This window comes from Chiloscyllium plagiosum, unplaced genomic scaffold, assembly GCF_037043375.1.
Source record: "Chiloscyllium plagiosum isolate Xiang-an unplaced genomic scaffold, Cpla_swu_hap1 HiC_scaffold_7, whole genome shotgun sequence".
NCBI lineage: Eukaryota > Metazoa > Chordata > Chondrichthyes > Orectolobiformes > Hemiscylliidae > Chiloscyllium > Chiloscyllium plagiosum.
Genome location: NW_028270145.1, coordinates 30,845,459 through 30,862,764, shown reverse-complemented (window position 1 = coordinate 30,862,764; position 17,306 = coordinate 30,845,459). Strand labels below are relative to the sequence as shown.

The following is a 17,306-nucleotide window of genomic DNA, read 5'->3' as shown; positions in this document are numbered from 1 at the left end:
GCACACGGACCTCTCCGTTGACTTTACCTCTTCTGCACTGACAGGGTGGTGCACCCACACCCTTCGATAGGAACTTTGGGACGAAGCTGGGCGTCAAGGCTGTGCAGTGGCTGACCGAGAAACTGCTGGAGAGCTACAGGAAAGGTGAGGCCCCTAGGCCCTGGCAGTGCTGAGAGAGATTGAGAGCAGGCGCCGGGGAGAACTGATCTGGGAGGAGCTGCTCTGTGAAACTGGGGAGAGCTGACCTGGTGCCAAACTGAAGCCAAACGCGCCACGACCCAGCTGAGGAAAACCAGGCAGGGTGGGGGGTTAAAGAAGCCTTCGCTTGCAATCCGTGAGAGAGGTTTTTCCAGATGGAATACACCTAACTGAATGCTGAGAGAGGAGGCCCATCACGAAGAGCCCCTCTGCAGCGTGAGGGGAGTTGTGAGAAGCCCCTGATCATCTTGAAGCTAGTTTGACGTCCTCGCTCCGTCTGGCAAGTGCTCCATTCCCGATCTGTGGAATGATCTGCACCCATTAAAGGAAAGATTTGACCAAGGAGAGTAAGGGGGTTGAGGGGGGACAGTGGGATTGCTGGAGATCAGAGGGACGGGCCTCTCAAAAGCGTGTCTGTTCTCATCCTCTTCCTTCTCATCCTTTCCTTGGACAGGGCAAGTATTCGCCAACTCTCCTGAAACGGCCTGTGTCCTGGGAATGAACAGGAAGGCCTTGGTCTTCCGACCTGTGACCGAGCTGAAAGCAGAGACGGACTTTGAGTAAGTACGAGGGGCCGGGAGGAAAGTGGAGGGAACTGGGTGTAATACAGCGGCCGTGTCAAGCAGCACTCAACTCCAGAACAAGACAACTAAAACAAGGAAATGTCAGGGGTGATTGAGTGGACTTCAGGAGCTGCAGACTGTAACAGGACAACAGTCTCCTCTCCATCATACTCATCCATAAGCTGACATTTCCTCACAGACAATTAAGTGTTGTTTCTACAAGGGTTCAAAGATGTTTCATTGGAGTATAAGCGAGCAAAACTGCATCTATCAAGTTTATGTTATCTGGCATCATAGATACAAACTGGTATTCTGTACTAACCAAACTTTCTGACAGCTTGTACGTTCTCTTAAAGTCAGCTGGTCATATCTGGTGTTCAAATAATTTATTCTTCCCAAAAGAAAACCCCAATAGTAATAGCAGTAGATTGTAAATCAGCAGATGTGGTTCGCATTGTTAAATCGGTTTTGGTTATTGTGCCTGAGTGATGGTACCACTCAGAGGAGCAACAGCCAGTAGAGACTGAGCTTGTTCACTTTTTGCAAAACTGGGCTGGAGGCTGTGGTGCTTCTTGTAGGGACTTTACTCTGATACCTTACCGATCTAGGACTGTTGACTATCCGGCCACTCCTCTTCAGTTCCTCAAAGCTTTGCCTTGTGTCTGGAGTAACGTAATTCTAACTGGCCCCCCACTAATCCTCTTCGTGTGCCAGATAACGTAGATTTTACTTCACATGGGCTAATTAAAGAGGCTAAGTTTTAAGAAGTGCCTTTTGAAGGAGGAGGGAGAGGAGCTTTTCCAGGAGGAAATTGTGGAACTGAGGGCCAGGGAAGCTGAAGGCCTGTCTGAGGAGCAAAATTAGCCCCGTGGTGCTCGAAAACCCCTCGATAGCACGGCAGACACCACTGGCCTCCCTTGTTCATCATGGCCATTGGAAGTCCCCAGAGATGTGACCCACAATCCTGCTGTCCAAGGCACGCTCAGAGAGTGTGTAGGCCGCAATGGGCCTTGCAGCATTTGCCAAGCCAGGCCCACCACACTGAGAGCACCACAGTGTAGAGTTGCCTCCTCAAAAGCAAGTGGGTCCACCAAGCAGCATCGAGGTGTGACCTGTACTTTCAGACATGATTGGACCAATCTATCCATACCTGAACTTTAACTCTGAATTAGATGCTGATGATGAAGAAGTTGCTGAACACGAGAGGGGGATCAGAGGAGATAGTTCAGCCCCTCCATTAGATCTGTGTCCTCAGGCCTATTACTCACCTTGGCTCCATGCCTCTTCAGTACTCCTACCCAACAGAAATAAAACTGTACACCTTCAATAATTCTTCTAGGAGAGAGTTCTCTATTTTTCCACTGCCCTTTCACGAATTCTTTCCTTACGTCACTATGAGCTCCCCTGGAATTATCCAGCAGAAGAAATAAATTCCATCCATCCATTCTGGCATGCTGGGTCCTGTTGGGATCAGGCCAGCTCCCTGTAAGAGTAAACTCTGCTAGTCCTACTCCCCAGCCCTACTCCCTCATCATCCTGCAATTACTTCTCTTCAGGTAATTATCCAGATCCCTGTTGCAACCCACAATCTCATCTGTTTCCATCACTTCCAGATGCTGCCCACATATTGTATAAAAACACTTTTCCTGGCATCACGGTATAGCCTGAGATCCGTGTCCTCCTCTCTGTCCTCCTGCCAATGGGAACAATTTCACTCTCATCTCCACTGTCCCGATCCCTCATGGTTTTGGACACCGTTCTCAGGTCTCCCCTATCTTCTGTTTGAGGAGAGCAGCCCTGGCATCTCGCGTCTATCCACGTCCGTCAAACTCTGCCCTTAAATGTTTTCTTCACCCTCTCTGAAGTCTATATATCCTTCCAAAAGGATCCCACAGAAGAGGCTGATGGATGGAGGTTGAGAAATTGACCGGGAGTTTCAGTGTTTCCGGTGATCAGTGGAGGTGTAATAGACAGTGAAGAGGTTACCTCCGAGTACAATGGGATCTTGATCAGATGGGCCAATAGGCTGAGGAGTGGCAAACTGAGTTTAATTCGGATAAATGTGAGGTGCTGCATTTTGGGAAAGCAAATCTTAGCAGGACTTATACATTTAATGGTAAGGTCCTGGGGAGTGTTGCTGAACAAAGAGACCTTGGAGTGAAGGTTCATAGCTCCTTGAAAGTGGAGTCGCAGGTAGATGGGGTAATGAAGAAGGGGTTTGGTATGCTTTCCTTTATTGGTCAGAGTATTAAATACAAGGGTTGGGAGGTCATGTTGCGGCTGTACAGGACATTGGTTAGGCCACTGTTGGAATATTGTGTGCAATTCTGGTCTCCTTCCTGTCGGAAAGATGTTGTGAAACTTGAATGGGGTCAGAAACGATTTACAAGGATGTTGCCAGAGTTGGAGAATTTGAGCTATTGAGAGAGACTGAGTAGGCTGGGGCTGTTTTCCCTGGAGTATTGGAGGCTGAGGGGTGACCTTATAGAGGTTTATAAAATCATGAGGGACATGGATTGAGTAAATAGACAATGTCTTTTCCCTGAGGAGTCCTTGGAGTGGAGATTGTCCGTTGCGATGGTGTTGATATGGAGGTTTAACCCCTCGAATTCTCTGTGTGTCCGACAGGCACCGCATGCCGAAGGAGCAGTGGTGGCTGAGGGTGCGGCCCCTCCTGAAGATGTTAGCCAAGTACCAGACGCGTTTCGACAATTACATCACGGGCAAGGTCGAGCACGTCAACAGGCGCAGTCTGAGCGTTGAGTCCGGTTTCTGAATCAAGCGGCCACCGGCACCCATCTCCCGTCACCACGTTTTAACCTCATTATAGCATGAACCTACCGTGAAGTAGTGTTTAAAAACTGCTTGCATTTGTTATTGCACCTGTTAATGTAGGAAGGTAACCCCAGGTGCATCGCAGGGGCTCAGTTGAACAAAAAGAGAGAGGGAGGAGTTATCAACATCAAATATGGCCATCACCTCAACCCAAACGGGTCATGGGTCAGACTTAATTCCAGTGAAGACTGGATTTGGGCCTGTGAGAAATGTAGTATTTTCCATTGTATCCTCAGATACACCCATCCTTCGTGAAGACCCTGTGCTGACCTACAGCCGATTGTGGCTGCATTCATCATCTCCACTCCATATCTCAACCTCTCGCAGCCTTTCTTACTCCATCCCTTTCCTGCCCTCTCTGCCTTTCTTTCTCTGTGTGTCTCTCATCCCTTCTCTCCCTCTCCTCTGCCCCCACCTTGCTACCTTTCCTCACTGCTCCTTGCTGCTACTGAAACTATGGGAGTTTGGTACAAGGATAATCACAGGCCTGTCACAGCTTGAGACTTCACTGTCCCTCGATCCTGGTCCAGGCTTTGCTTTCTGAATTGATTAGTTTTTTTTTTTGTTTGACTTGTCTGTGATGTGTGAAACTTTCTGGGCCATTTAACTCAACCAGCGATTTGCTGGGGAGGAGGTGAGTGCCGATAGGATTCCTCCGTAGAAAGGCTGCTCGCTGTGATCCGGGACAAAGGTAAATCCGAGAATGAGTGGAAAAAGGTGCTGAAAAGGTCCAATGTGTGAACTCTCCAGCTGGTGTTCCTTCTGCCTGCCCTAATAACCACTGAGAGTAGCTGGGTTAGAGCAGCACCCTCCCCAGTCACTCTCTTAGAAAATTCGAGATGTCATTGAGATAGCTGCCTCCATTTCTAAATGCAGCAGAGTGCCGTCGCGTTAAATCGAACACTGTGTGTTGTGTCTATGACATTTGAACTCTCCTCGGTCACTCTGGCCATGCTCCATGTGTCTGAACTGTTCAGAGCAGCTCCTGAAATGAAGCCCTTTGACAACACTCTATGGACACTTGTTGCATATTGCTGATAATGTCCCATTAAAAAAATGAATTGAGAAACTTGATTGCGATAACTTCCTTCCCTTCTCTTGGGAGCCTTGGAATTAAGAATGGATGTTTATTCAAGGTTGTTTTAATATAGAGAAGATTCAAGCTTTTAAAAGGCTTAAGGCAGTGCTATTCTCAAAAGACCATTTACAGAGGACAGAAACAGCTATTCTCCCCGTCAGTCCCCCGATTATTTATTAAGACTATGTGTCCATTTTAAACGAAGGTTCAGCCAGCATTCAGTCAAGGATGACAAACAGTGCGATCCTTTTAAATGTTATGGGCATTATTCTCCAATCATGTGACCGTTGCCGCAAATCATGTGATTCTCTTGTGAGGCCACAAGGGGAACAAGATCTGTATACCATGTAGGTCAGTGTGTAGTCCTTTCAAGCCAGGCTGTGGAACTACGTCTCCTCCACTAGCTGGTTGAAATACGTTCCACCTGCCAGTGGGCAGAAAGGTAGTGTGGCATAGGGCAATGGATTTGGCACTTGCCTGGGTGATGGACTAATAGACTCTTTCCTAATACTTGGATAAGGGTCAGACCACTCCATATCTGGGAGGGTGCAAAGCCGGATTTCCCTGTCAATACACAGTCAACTGTTTTTAAATTTCAAAAGATGTGACGAGCACAGTTTTTAACACACAGCAGGCTTTTGCTGACCAGTAAATGCACCCATTGCAACGTGTCTGTGCACTGTGTGTGTGTGTATATGTATAAAACTGTTCACCTTGTACTGTCAGTGGATTGTGACCTGGATTAGATTAAATTGTGTTTCGTGATTAAATTTGTAATGTGCAATGGCTTTGAGTGCTTGCCTTGATTTAATTGAGTCTCATTTTTAAAATCAGCCCCCCCCCCCCCCATCCCATCCCCACCAGCATCCCAGTCCAAAACTAAATGATTGTTTACAAAGCCATCTCATGCTTTGCATATATCCATGCAAGAAACAGGAAGGGTGCTAGGAAAAAAAAAAACACAGATGAAGGTTTCAGTGGCAGTGAGTTAGGGAAGATCAGAGAGAATATGTGGTGTAGACCATGACCTTTATCTATTATTTGGTGGACCTTGGGCGTTTTGGTTTGTGGTTCCTTGAAAATGAAGTCACAGATAGAGAGGGTGGGAGGAAGGTGTTTGGTATGCTTGCCTTTATTGGTTAGTGCATTGAGTACAGGAGTTGGGAGGTCATGTTGCAGTTGTACAGTACATTGGTTAGGCCACTTTTGGAATACTGTGTTCAGCAGTCCTGGTCTGCCTGCTATTGGAAGGATGTTGTGAAACTTAAAAGGGTTCAATAATGATTAGCAAGGATGTTGCCAGGGTTGGAGGGTTTGAGCTATAGGGAGAGGTTGAATGGGCTGGGGCTGTTTTTCTTGGAGCGTCAGAGGCATAGTGAGGGGCATGGAAGAGTGAATAGTCCAGGTCTTTTTCGCAAGGTAGAGGGCATATGTTTAGGGTGAGAGGGGAAAGATTTAAAACTGACCTAACGGGCAACTTTTTCACACAGAGGGTGGTACGTGTGTGGAATGAGCTGCCAGAGGAAGTGGTGGAGGCTGGTACAATTACAGCATTTAAAAGGTTACATGAATAGGAAGGGTTTAGAGGGATATGGGCCAAATGCTGGCAAATGGAATAGATTAATTTAGGATATCTGTTTGGCATGGATGAGTTGGACCAAAGAGTCTGTTCCTGTGCTGTACAACTTATATGACTACATGAGGATGTTTCAAGTCTGAGGTATTTGAGAGGTATCTTAATCCAGTGTATTAGAATTCAAACATATTAGTAAGTAAGCATCCTTATCTGCTCAGTGACCACTGCCTAGCAGTATATAAAGGCAACATGAGAATGAAAGGGCGAGACTGCATATAGAAAGAAAAGGGTATTTCTTCACTATTTCCAATGGCTTGAGAGGTAAGCCTGTAATGAACCTTGAAAATAGCTTTCACCTGAAGTTATAAATGGCAGCCTCTTCGAATGATGATGATGTCGCATACAGTGTAAAATTATTTACTCCCATCCAATAAACACTGACTTAATTATGGTTTCATTGCCTTGCAGTCAGATTTAAATCCTAATCCAGTTGAAGAGGTTCTGCTGATTAATATGGCAATGAATTATTACAAGACAGTGTGATAAGAGGTTGTTCTGGATAATTAATTTCTTCCCAATCACTGTCCTATTAAGTTCTGCCTGTTCTAACCACCAGGCTCTCTACTTTAGCAGAATGAGGCATTTCACCCCTCATTCATTGAGGAAAAAGGCAAATGCCGTAAAGCATCATTGGACCTTTATCTCTCCTACTTTTCTCTGGATTTCTTTTTGGATTTGAAGATGCTCACTCCTTCCTGAGGTACACTTCCATGGATATTGATTGGACACTCCATGAACTAACTGTCTTTCTCTGAGAACCCCTTTGGCAGTGAGTACCAACACACTATCCTACCAATGATGGGGAAGGTGGCGCGGATCTAGAATCAGAGTCCTGTATTCACAGCGTTTGGGCTCGATTCATTAGATGGTCATCAAGAAACAGAACTGGAGTTGATTGAACTCTGTGGTTGCTGAGGCCCAAGTTCAGTTTATTTCAGAGTCTTGGCATGGGCTACTTGTGATCTGTCGAGCTCCTCACCTGGTGACAAAAGCTCACCAAGCCTAGAGTGTTTGAAATAGTAAATAAAAACCAACATATAAACATCACGCCATCTGCATTATTAGGTACGTGATCAAATTAGGTCTTCCTAGAGAAAGATTTACACTCAAACTGTTGTACATCCCATGGTCATTACATTAGTATATCCTTCAGACAGATGCTTATGACCTGATCACTATCATAGCTTGTGCTCGAAAAGTATCGAAATCTCCTACTCCAACTTACCACAGTTCTGTTGAAACATGACATGCTATTGAAAGCACACCTATAACTTAATATTACCCTGCGCCCTAGTTGTCTGATAAATGCAATGTTTGTATGTAATTGTAGCAATAATAATCATGTGTTGGATTTTTCAATACCACAATGTCCATGTGGGATTGTGTTACAATGGGATGATGTTACAGGGGGAAAATTAAGGATTGCTATATCAGAGAAAACGCCTTGCTGGAAGCAAAGGCATGGTTGACTCTAATAGCTTGGTGGTGGAAACTTGGAAACCTCATTGAACACCAACTCGATACTCAGCATCAGTTTCTGAGAGTACAGACATCTATATTGATCTGTACGTAAGGCAGCAATCACTAAGAAGAGAGAGCTGATCTATTTTAATTGGAATGTAAGTATATTTTTCAAACTAAAAGGAATTTCTAAGATTCATTTTTTTTTTTAAGAAAAGTTTACAATCCACTCTTCAGTTGAGATATTAACTAGTGCTGGAAGAAACTGTCCTAACAAATTGACAAAAGTTAACAATCTCACAACAGTGGGCGAGTCTGATTCCTAAAAATGGAGCACATTTACCACCCAGGGAGCTGTTCAGGGAGAGATGGGTACTGCAGGGAGTGGAGTGTTTTATTTCCCCCTCCAACTCTATTTTGATTTAATCCCTGCCCTCTCCTTCACTGTTTGATCATGCAGCATTGCCCTTTGATGTGAAGGGTAGTGCTTGTCACTGGCCACTTTGGTGTTTCCTGTCTTCCTGGTGGTGGAAAATGAATAAAGATTTGTACACCTTGTGTCTTTCATTGTGTCTCACACCTGCACACACACAACATGGGTGCTGGGTAAAAAATAAGCACTACCGCAGTTAGGCGGTAGTGTGGGGGTTTTATATTTTTTTAAAATAATCAGGAAATAGCACTACCAATAAAGAAAAAAATTGGAGCACTTTCAGTTTCTGTCATCACAAAAATTTATTTTTAATTTACATTGACCTGAAGGTAGAATTCCTGCATTTTATGGCAGCATTATAGTTAGCAGAAACTTTGTTATTGAATGGCTGCGTATTGACATCATTACTGAATTACAGCTGTTTGAACAGTTCTATTTTCTAGATCAAGTGATAAAAAATTCCCAAGAGCTTTGAAATAAATCTAGAAAAAAGCTGTCCAAGACCAGCTCAAGATTCGGATTCCCAGACTCTAATTCACGTCTAATAGGCAGCTGCCTCAAGTGTCTACTAACCAATTAGTCAGCAGATGCTGTAGGAAAGTGACTGTTGGACTGCTATTGTCTCTAAACCAACTAAAGCTCCTGGAAAGGATCTTCTGGACAAGAGACAGAGTGACGCCATTGACGCATTACTTGAGGATAGATGCAAGTTGTAAATTAATAACGACAGGACAACAAAATCTACATGCTTCAGAAGCAGGTAATGTTATAGCCACAGTTGGCAAATGTGGGGCAAACCAATAACAATTTTAACACACCCACCCAAAAGCTGCCCCAGCTTTTATTGATTTGAAAATAGCATGTGGCTCAAAGGGACATTGGTGATGTGCGGGAAATCTGGTTCCAAAGGCCAAGCCTGATGGTGGAACAAAAGACAGGTACAAACACAGCAGTGAGGTTCAGAGTCTAGATTAGAGTGGTGCTGGGAAAGCACAATAGGTCAGGCAGCATCCGAACCCAAGTGAAAGGTTCATTTCAGAAGATGACTAAGCTCTCTGGATTGTTAGCCTAACATACCGTGTCGGAGTTATAAGGTGATTTGAAGCTTTTACAACTATTAATACCATATGTCCTGAAAACACAGGATGATACACACAGAAAGCTAAAATTGACATGAGAGCATGTGCCAACATTTTACTACTAACCATCCTGAAGAATCCCTTTTTGTGGGAGTCTATCAGCTGAGGGAGCCCTTGCCATGACCACCACAACCAGCTCCATGTGTGATGGGGCTGAAAGATCTCGGACAGCACCATGTTGGCCCGGGTGTTTAAGACTGGCTTTCAGGCCCATTGAATAATGTGGAAGGCGGGATTCGCTCCCACTCTGACGGAACACCCCTGTCCGAAATGGATCACAAATCAGAGTGGAGGTTCACTGCCTGAGCTCAGTACTTGTGTAGGGACAAGCCCCATAGTCAGTGTCCACCATCCTCCAAAGACACTCTGCTGTGACTTGTAGACAGGCACCTCCAGAGTCCATCACACACTGAACATTGGGGAAGCTGACCCCCAATACTGAATGAGAGCAAAACCCACAACTAACCCTTCCCCCCCCACCCACCCTATCTTTCCCCCACAGTGTGCAGGGGGACTAGAAATTAGGTAAAGGTCCTGTATGTTTGACATGGGATCAATGTTGCATACACAATGTGTTTTTGTAAGTGAGCTGCACCTTGCTGTTCACTTTATGCAATGTTCTGGTAGTATTATTGCTGGACTGTTAATCTAGAGACCAGGGTAATGTTCTGGGGACCTGAGTTCAAATCGTGCCACGGCAGATGGCAGAATTTTAGTTCAATAAAAATCAGGAATTAAGAGTCTAATGATGACCATGAATCCATTGTTGGAAAAGTCCATCTGGTTCACTGATGATCTTTGGGGATGAAAACTGCCATTCTTATCTGGTCTGACCGACATTTGATTCTGGACAGTTATGGATGGGTAATAAACACTGGCCTAGCCAGCAATGCCCAGATCCGGTGAATGAGTTTTTACAAAATTTATTCGAACTGTTACACAAATGCACCTTCACGTTTCTTGAACACAGTCGATTTTGGGGGCCAAGAAAAGCCTACAATGCAGCCCAACGTGGTGATCTCTCAGCCCAGTAAGGCGTTCTCTCAGCGTGGACCTCCAGCCCCAAGGTGATTCCAGAGCTGTCTCCCAGCCTTGGGAGCCTCAATATGAAGCCCAGTACCATCTAGAGTCAAGGCCCGATGTGGACTTGAGGCTAGGTGGATTGGGCTGGAAGGGCTGTTATTCTGAACCTGATATTTCTCTATTTTCTAATTATTTCTACAATCTGTAATGCTGGATGTTTTATTTCTTTATTTTTCTAATTTTTTTCCTTAAAAATCTGTACCTTTTGTACCTAAGTATGTGCCATAAGCAACGACTTGTAAACTCTTCACTGCATGTGACAATAAAGCTAATTCTAATTATAAATAAGGCATGGGGCCTAATATGGATAGGCCAAGTACATGGCAGTCTGGACTAAAGAGCTCCATTCCCTCACACCAACTTCCCTAAACCTGATTAACAGAAAGAAAATCATAATTAATGAAATCAACTCTTTAATTAATGTTTATACTAAGCCATCTCCACTCGGCAGTGCAGACCTCCTGTGAGCTGTGTTTATCACCATTGCAAAAACCGCTAGTGAGCCAAGTTTGTGTTGCCCTAGCATGATCCTAATTAACCTGGCACGATCGATCCAAATGTCAATCGCCAATTATAAATACGGCTTGGTCAACATCGCCATGCCAACCGATGTGAGTGCAGAGATACAACATCATCTGAAGGCTCTTGAGGGAGCTGGTGGCCAATAACGTGACGGATTACTGGCTCCCACTGACAGCAGGGCTGGGCCGGGGCAGTTAGGGAAGAGTTTTTGTCCCCATAAAGGAGCTTCCGGGCCTGACCCATGAAATCCTGGCACTGTATCCAATCCAGCTCAGCAACAGGGTCTCAAACCTAACAGCATAACCTTCTCCTTCCTCCATAGTGCAAGTGTGTTTCCTTTTGGACAATGTCTCCCCACATTTTCTCTCTCTCTCTCTCTCTCTCTCTCTCTCACTCTCTCTGTGTGTGTCTCTCTCTCCCTCTCACTCTCTCTCTCTCTGGCTGTCTCACAGGGGTGTTGGATACAATTTTAACAGACGTTTGACACCCTTGCTCAGTTTGGAGACCATTGCTGAAGAATGAGACTGGCCAGAGGATGACAAGAACTATTTAACGACAATACTGACTTTCAGATGTACCTGTTTGATGGACAATTGGATGGCAGTTAGGAATGGGAATCTGTAGTGTTCCATGACCTCCCCCCATCCCCCCCCCCCCCCCCACCACGACACACACACACACCTTTCTTTAATCCAGGCAACACTGAAGCCAAACCCACCCACGTGACATTAGGAAATGCTGACATGGGGGCTTCCTCCTGACACAAGAAGCAAGGTTAATCGTGGCAGTGGTTTCATGTTCAAGTCTCCTAGTGTAACATGTTGTAGACCAGATTTTATTTTTACTTGTAAGAAAACAGTAACTTTCTCACTTCGCCAGTCACACTGTCATGAGTTACTGACGCCAGCAACGTGAAAGGAATGTGTGAACGGCTGAGCTAATAAATATTGCTCTGTTGGGAGAAAGTGAGGACTGCAGATGCTGGAGCTCAGAGTCGAGAGTGTGTTGCTGGAAAAGCACAGCCGGTCAGGCAGCATCCGAGGAGCAGGAGAGTCGATATTTCAAGCATGAACTCTTCATCAGGAATTAATCTCTGCTGGGATCTGTCGATCTATCATTCTCACAAAATTGGGCTCCACGTGTTACGTTCAGTACTCTCCACTTGTCGGGATAAGGGTGGCTCCAACAAACAAGAAGCTTGACACCATCCAGGACAAAACAGCCCATTCGATTGGCTCCACATCCACAACATCAACGTCCTGCACCGCCAACACTCCGTAGCAGCAGTGTGTCCTACCTACAAGACGCACTGCAGAAATTCACCAAAGATCCTCAGACAGCACCTTCCAAACCCACAACCACCTCCATCTGGAATGACAAGGGTAGCCAATACATGGGACCACCACCACTTGCAAGTTCCCCTCCAAGCCACTCACCATCCTGACTTGGAAATATATCACCGTTCCTTCACAGTCATTGGGTCAAAATCCTGGAATTCCCTCCCTTAGGGCATTCTGGGTATACCTATAGCACGTGGACTGATGTGGTTCAAGAATGATGTGGAGGTACTGGTGTTGGACTGGGGTGTACAAAGTTAGCTACCTGATGAAGGAGCACTGCTCCAAGCACTTGTGCTTCCAAATAAACGTGTTGAACTATAACCTGGTGTTGTGTGATTTTTAACATGGTTCAAGAAGGCAGCTCACCACCACCTTCTCAAGGGGGCAACTAGGGTCGAGCAATAAATACTGGCCTAGCCAGCGACACTTCCCAGGAATTCATTCAACAGTAATCTTCCACAGTTACTACTCTCAATACCATTGGCTTCCTCTCATTCTTTAAAAATAAATGGCAGAGGTCTTAAAAAGGGAAGTTAAAGATTAGTATAAACCAAGAGGTTCAGAAGCAAGATATAACATTAAGAGTGTGAGTCCTTGTTTAAAAAACAATTAGATGTAGTGGCAGTGAGCAACAGGCTGTATTTTCCCAGTAAGAAGACAAAGGATTTGCCAGATCAATGTAATGTTTACCAATACCACCAGATGGCAGCCATCATCAATCTTTGAACAGATTGGTTCCAAGCTTTGCCTTTCCATCAGAGTCTGACTCCCTTCTCTTTGTCTTCATTCCAGTTTGATTCATGTTTTTTTCCCCCTATTTTCCCATCGCTTCACTCAGAGCTTTAATCCCCTTGGAGTGACACAAGCACCTACCCCCTCCTTCAAACTAGTATCTGCTTCTGTGCATTGTCAGCCCACGGGACAGAGAAAAGGGTGCACACTCACTCAAGTACACTTACCCAGCACATACTCACATACACTTAACCAGCACACACTCACTATCCTTAACCAGCACTCACTATCCTTAACCAGCACACGCACTCATATACTTAACCAGCACCCACTCACTATCCTTAACCAGCACACACTCACATATACTTAACCACCACACACTAACTATCCTTAACCAGCACACACTCACTATCCTTAACCAGCACACACTCACATATATCTAACCAGCACACACTCACTATCCTTAACCAGCACACACTCACATATACTTAACCAGCACACACTCACAAGCACTTAACCAGCACACACTCACTATCCTTAACCAGCACATACTCACATAGTCTTAACCAGCACACACTTACTATCCTTAACCAGCACACACTCACAAACACTTAACCAGCACATCCACACTTACATTTAACCAGCACAAACGCTCATATACTCAGACACTAGCTCACACCCACGAGCCCACTCACATTCAGATACTCACACCCTCACAGATACTCACACTCATACTCCAATATGCACTCATATTCACACCCAGATTCACACTCAGACAATAGCTCACTTTCAAACATTCACTCACTCAGACACAGATAAACACTCACTCATGCTCACTCAATCGCACTCACACTAAGATACACAATCACACTCAGACACTCACACGCTCAAACTCAGCCAATCACACACGCACTCACGCTCAGACACTTACACTCACGCTAAGTTACACAATCACAATCAATCACACACACACTCAGACACGCACACACTAAGTTACACAATCATACTCAGACAATCACACACACACTCAGACACACGCTCACACTAAGTTACACAATCATACTCAGACACCCAGACACACTCACACTCAATCACACACACACTCATGCTCACTTACTCACACTCACGCTAAGTTACACAATCACAATCAGACAATCACACACTCACACTCAGACACACGCTCACACTAAGTTACACAATCATACTCAGACACCCAGACACACACACACACACACTCAGTCACACACTCAGACTCAGACACTTACTGTCACTCACGCTAAGATACACACATACACTCAGACACACATACACCCTCAGACACTCACACTCAAACACACACACTCACATACTCACACTCAGAGCAGGGCCAGTGCTGCTGTTCCTTGGAGACAGCAGTTAGCTTAATGAAACTAGGATGGAAGACAGAGGAGTCAGCTCGCATGTATCGGAGAACTGTTTCTCAAGCCTCCAAAGAATTACTGCAAAAGGAAATGCTGTAAGAGGTGAGGAATTGTGCAGGTTTCTGTTGTCAAGTGAAGGAGTGACAATGAGAGTGATTGGATAACTAATGATTGGAGAGAGAAACAGCAGAGTGGGCTCTGAACCAAGCAGTAAAGGTGGCAGTAGATCTCGGATAATGGACAGGGAAGCAGCTAAGGTGGCTTAGTGTGTGTATTTACCCCAAGTGTGACCTGCTGTGCAGTAACTGGCACCAGGAATAGCAATGCTGGTTTGGCTACAGGAAGCACATAAAGTCAAGAAATGGAAGCTTCGTCCTGCGGGGTCAAGGGTGAACTTTAATATTTTAAGAGGCGGAGTATTTCAGAGCAATAGAGAAATGTTCCGAATTACTCAAGGAAAGGAAAAGTAATGGCTTCCCTGGAGAGAATGCTGATGAGTTTAATGGCCCAATTAGTTGACAGTGGGGGGAAAAAAGACTTAACGCTCTTGACAACAAGATAGGTTCCTCTACACTTACTTTCCATCGCCATGGTAACTAGGGAAGGGAAAGCACCTTCTGGGAATTGATCAGGAATCTATAAGATTGTCCTCAGGGAGAGAGACAGAAGTAATAGATTCAGAGTTTCGCATTTTCTCTCGAGCTGAGAAAAGAACCCGAGGTTGTGACAACGAGCAGTAACTTCCAAGCCTTCCCTGTGAATTAAACAGTGCATGTTATCCTACATTCTTCTATCACTGGCACTGAGAATGAACGAGAAGCCTGCTGAGCTAGGTCCGATCAGCTCCTCCACCACCACACGCAATCGGGAGCCATGGCTGGTGACTGCAGCGAAAGATGGCGACCCGCTCTCGAACAACGAAGCCCTTTATTGCTAACTCATCTGTTTGCACGTCTTGACAACAACTGGGGGTGGAGGCAGGGGTAGTGGGGGTGCGTTGGAGCATGCTCCTGTCTCTGTGCGCCATGATGTTCCAGAAGCCCATATTTTCTAGATCATCTCAGCATCTCTCCTGGGAGGGGAGCTGGGGTGGGAGGGGGGGGGTGGGGGGGGTGTCTTCCAGGAACCGTGGCAAATGTCACAGACACCCTGCCTCAAAAATAAACCAGGATCACGGAAAGCCAGCCCTGCCCCATCCTGGGGACCATTAGGAAGCCAAGGCTTTGGCAGAGGGCACAGAATGGATTTCATAAATAATTCCAGGGACGAAAGCCTTCAATTCAAATGGTTCGATTGGAAAAGCTGGAGTTAACAGCAGAGAAGACGAATAGGAAACTTGATTAAGTGTTTAACATCAGGAGGGATTGGATGGAGGATTAAAGAGAACCTGTTTCCACTTCCCCAAAGGTCACTAACCAGAAGGCACTGATTTAATGTGATTGGCAAGCGATTCAGAGCAGACATGTTCTGCCCAGAAAGTGGTTAGCAGTTGTTATGCGCTGCCTTGTAAAGGAAATCAGCTCAATAATTCAAAGGTCAAAAAAAAAATCACACAATACCAGGTTATAGTCCAACAGGTTTATTTGAAAACACCAGCTGTCAGGGCAGCACAGTGGCTCAGTGGTTAGCACCGCTGCCTCACAGCGCCAGGGACCTGGGTTCGAGTGCAGACTAGGGCAAATGTGAGGCGTTTGCACATACTCCCCCGTGTCTGTGTGGGTTTCCTCTGGATGCTCCAGTTTCCTCCCACAGTCCAAAGATGTACAGGTTAGGTGAATTGGTCATTGCTAAATTGACTCATAGTGTTAGGTGCATTAGTCAGGTGTAAGTGTGGGGTTGGGGAATGGGTCTGGGTGCGTTACTCTTCGGAGGGTTGGTGTGGACTTGTTGAGTCGAAGGGCCTGTTTCCACGCAGTAGGGAATCTAATCTAATCTGTCAGAGTGCTGCTCCAACACAGGCACCTCCACAATATTTCGAAGGGTTTGTAGGGGCAGTGGAGCTTTCCTTTGAAAGAGCCAGTACAGAGTTGAAGGGCTGAAGGGTCTCTGGGTTGCATTATTACATGGTTCTATTATTCAATGGAAAAATGGCTGCTTGTCTGGCAGGTTATCCAATTAGATAAAAAGGAAGGCCCTGTCTGCTTCCCAATTGGCCGAAGAGATAAACAGCTGTGATGATTGACGTGCTGAACAGCAAATGACAAGCACTGGATTTGTGTGACATTACCCTATCACACCTCCAGGAACTGCAACATTTTATATAGCCTTTAAGGGAATCCATCAGGGCCCAAGTATGTTACACCTTTACCCAAAACAGATTATAGGGACAGACTCAAGTCTGCCTTGGTTAACCTTGATAGTGGGAAAGCTTTTTGAAGTGACAATCCAGGGATAATAGTAATAGTCACTTTATAAGTGTGAATTTTTCCAGGAAAACCAAGATGGAAGTGTTTCAAGGCAAATCATTGTAATTAAACTGGATCGAGTTTTAGATGAGGTGACAGGGAGAGTAGAGGTAATGCCAATGTTGTGATTAACATGGACTTTCAAAAGACATCTCACAGATTTATCAGCAAGGTTGAAGTCCATGAGATGAAACACTCAGCAGCTGCCTAGGCATGAAGTTGGCTGAGGAACAGAGAGCAGTGCATTCTGCTGAACGGTTATTTACCAGTCTGGAGGAGATGTACAGTGCGCCCTGCAGGAGTCTGTCGGAGGAGCACAGCTTTTTACAATCTACCCTTATTGACCTAGACTTGGGTGTACCTACAATTCAACAGATGACTCAAAATTTGTCAATATTGTGAACTGTAATAAACTGCAGCAAGATGAAGTCAGGCGGGTGAAATAAGCAGGCACTCTTTTTAAAAAATTAATTTGTGGGAT

The 17,306-nt window shown here is 45.3% G+C and overlaps 1 protein-coding gene across 1 annotated transcript in view; it reads left to right on the top strand.

The window, feature by feature from the left end:
• Positions 1–5,462, top strand: part of LOC122551432 (ATP-dependent 6-phosphofructokinase, liver type-like) — a 60,699-nt gene extending 55,237 nt beyond the window's left edge. The window contains exons 20-22 of the mRNA XM_043693330.2: positions 45–144; positions 653–758; positions 3,390–5,462. Of these exons, the coding sequence (XP_043549265.1) occupies positions 45–144; positions 653–758; positions 3,390–3,537 (354 nt within the window). The 3' untranslated portion in view covers positions 3,538–5,462. The remainder of the gene's footprint in view (positions 1–44; positions 145–652; positions 759–3,389) is intronic.
• The last annotated feature ends 11,844 nt before the right edge of the window (positions 5,463–17,306 follow it).